The sequence below is a fragment of the Punica granatum genome, chromosome 7 (genome assembly GCF_007655135.1).
Source record: "Punica granatum isolate Tunisia-2019 chromosome 7, ASM765513v2, whole genome shotgun sequence".
In the NCBI taxonomy this organism is placed as follows: domain Eukaryota; kingdom Viridiplantae; phylum Streptophyta; class Magnoliopsida; order Myrtales; family Lythraceae; genus Punica; species Punica granatum.
In genome coordinates this window covers 5,116,805-5,119,957 of record NC_045133.1, presented here as the reverse complement: position 1 = coordinate 5,119,957, position 3,153 = coordinate 5,116,805, and the positions used below count along the sequence as shown (strand labels likewise).

Sequence of the window (3,153 nt, the reverse complement as noted above, 5' to 3'; positions counted from 1 at the left end):
AAAAAATCTCGAACTAATAATTATTTTCTCCGAGCAAAACAGTTTCAGATTTGGTACTTATCTTGTTGACGGGCCGATATACATTAAGTTGAACTTAGGGGCTCTTTGAAGATCATCTTCCTCCGTAAAATTACACTACTTCCACGTACATGGCCCCCACACGCGATACGCGGGGGACCGACCCGGGAACCAGACGTGCCTATGTGTACTCACAAGTGTATGGCCAGCATAAGTGCCACCAAGGTATTGAAAAGTAATCTCCCCAACTTCCCACCTCAATTTAACTAAAAAAACAGATCTGAAAATCACACAAAACATTAAAAATTTCCTCAATGAACCTAAACCCACCACATGAACATGCAAGCTCATATGCTCATATAAACAAGATCCTCTCCTTCCCATGTTACTGGGAATCAAAAGCCAACACACAAACACACCTTCTCTCTCACTTCACTGCCTGGCTTGTCTCCTCCATCTTCATCTTCCTTAGATTCACTTGACAGCCTTCTTCCATTTTTGTCGTCGTCTTCTCTTCTTCTTCTAGAATAAGCCAAATTTTTTGTTCTGTTCTGCTCACACAGACAGGGAATAAGGAATCTTTCTGTCCCATTTCAACCCCCAAAAATAGCCCCCCCCCCCCCCCCAAAAAAAGGAAAAATCCGTACTAATCTTCAACAGATCGACAGCTCATACATATAAGTTGGAAGATACCAAAGAACATGCAGGTACACTCTTCTTGAGATGCATGCATATACATACACGCATTTACATACATCGCATTGACTTGAAGGGTTGAGAGGAACTTCTCGTGGAAGTCCATATATACAGACACATTTCACATATACGTATGTGTTCATGCATGTGCATTTAGCAGATTCTTCAGCGGCTCTTTAAGGCTGCCCAGGAACAAGCAGCAGCAGGAGAGAACGAGACTGCCTCCGGTAAGAGCATGTTTTGATATATGATCTGTTCGGATACGGAAAATATAAGCTGTCCTGTTTTCGGTTTTCGGTTTTCACTCATGAAAGATTTTTCGGGGATTCGCAATGGAGGTATGAATTTGGTGTTGTATGTTGAGACGAATTATGAGATGAACATGCCTGATGCCTTATTAATGATTTCTCCAACGTTCGTGGTCTTGAGACGAGATATGAAAAGATGTTACGGAAGACAGTTTTTCATGAAAACAAAAGGTTACGAAAAGAACATTTTTAGGAAACATAGCAATGTGGTGCGATTTGAATGGTGGCTTGGAATTACAATCATTTTCATAAACTGATTTCGGCCTTTTAATTTCTGTATTCGCAGGTCAAGAGCTCGAATTGAAGGATATAGTCCCCCACGAGCAGCAAGGGAAATCGAAAAATACCAGAAGGGGCGAGCAAGGTTCCCGAAAGTTCAAGCCGTTCAAAATCTTATGCAGAAAAGATGTCGCGAAAGCCTGTTTCTATAGCTTGATCGACTTGAGGAGACTCAGGAGCTTTAATACGAGACGGCATTGGAAGGTTCTCAGATCGAGGATGAAGGAAGACATCGCACGAGGACTCGGGATGATAAGCCAGAAGGCCACGGAAACTTCAGGTTCTCACGTGGGAAACAAAGTTTTGCCCATAAACGATTTGAACACGACAATTTCTTCTTCTTCTTGTGATGAGCCCGGGAAGAAGGACAAGGATCAGAAGGCTAAGGGAGACAAAATGAAAGCCATGTCGAGAATGAAGGAGCTCTTGAGGTGGGCTGCCGCAGCAAAAACCAAGAAAGGAGGGAAGTTCATTAGCCGGAAGGTAAGTCTTAGCGGTACATCGAGCTTAATTATCGTGTAAGTCAGAATCCGATCACAAAGTTGGCTCATATAATGATCATTTTTGGGCAGGTTCTTCACTTCCGGAATCGATCGGTCGCCCTAAAAGCTGTCCCGGACGACGATCAACTAAGCAACGACTCCCCAAAGATAAGTTTCCAATGGGACGTAGAGAGCTGCTCTACCGCGTCTTCTGCTTACTCCGCAATCTCGATCGCTTCCTCTTCGAGAATCGACCGAATCGGAGGCCTCCTTGAATCAGCCCCTAGGAAAGGGAATTGGATCACTACAGACTCTGAATGTAAGTCATTTTCTCCATAATACTAGAAATTTTGGGTTTTTATAAATTGATAACTTCTCACTATAATGAAGTAATACTTCCATTTGAAAAGTGTGGTACCTTATTAATAGAGAAAATTTCGACGACGCCCTATTATTTAGTAAATAGCCAATAACACCTACTCTTTTCAAAATTAGCCACGCACCACCACTCCCTCCGCAAATGTGGCACCAAGAATGTTTAATCATCGTCACGTGAATGTTGTGTCACTGTGCTCCATAGACTGACCCGATATATCCGACTCTATGGAGCACAGTGACATAGCATCCACGTGACAACAATTAAGCACTCATGGTGCCACATTAGCGGAAGGAAGGACGGTTTATGATTAATTATGAAAATAGGAAATGTTATTCGCTATTTACTAAATTATGGGGAGTGTGGTCGAAATTTACCGTTATTAATATGTACAGTACTTCTTTCTGCAATACAAGGATGAATTTTTAAAGTATGCACTGCGTATTTGAATTGAAGTATCCTACCAGTGACAAATTTTCACCGTATAAAATTCCTATATAAGCATATAAACGTACATGTATTTGCATTGATATACTTCTTGTTTTATCGACAGTTGTGGTGTTAGAGCTATGAAGGACAAGGGAGAAGAGCTCATGGACAAAAATCAATGGGACTACAGCCATTATTATTGGATGGGGATTGTTTATCGTTTGATTTTTGTGAAGTGTTTGATTAAGAGGAAAAATGATTGAATGGAATGTCCATGAAAAGATCCGAACATGCCCAGCTGGAAAGAAGATATGGCCCACTGTGAAATCTCTCCCATTTAATATATGTGAACTTGAGCGAAAGATAATTCTCGACTCATAATTTTTCTCGTCATGTTGTTAATTTTGTGGCACTTCAATGCAGGTTGAGTTCGTACACTGAAAATGGTTCAACACACCGATATCGTAATCGAGCAGTACTACGCCATGCTATTAGCCGTACAGGAAGCGCGAAATTATAGACCGGCTTTCCGACTGTGTGGATCTCGCGATGTTAATTAATTATT

General features: G+C 41.5%; 1 protein-coding gene across 1 annotated transcript; it reads left to right on the top strand.

Moving 5' to 3' along the window:
- The first annotated feature begins 391 nt into the window (after positions 1-391).
- On the top strand, positions 392-2,857 carry LOC116213232. Its single transcript, XM_031548099.1, has 5 exons — positions 392-725; positions 875-941; positions 1,309-1,784; positions 1,874-2,102; positions 2,713-2,857. The coding sequence occupies exons 1-5, from the start codon at positions 720-722 to the stop codon at positions 2,730-2,732; spliced, it is 798 nt and encodes a 265-aa protein (XP_031403959.1). The 5' UTR covers positions 392-719; the 3' UTR covers positions 2,733-2,857.
- Positions 2,858-3,153: the final 296 nt, after the last annotated feature.

Excerpts from the sequence above, each read along its gene's own strand:
- LOC116213232 (XM_031548099.1), top strand. Across the intron at positions 1,785-1,873 it reads GGAAGTTCATTAGCCGGAAG|GTTCTTCACTTCCGGAATCG; the intron begins GTAAGTCTTAGC and ends ATTTTTGGGCAG. Across the intron at positions 2,103-2,712 it reads GATCACTACAGACTCTGAAT|TTGTGGTGTTAGAGCTATGA; the intron begins GTAAGTCATTTT and ends TTTTATCGACAG.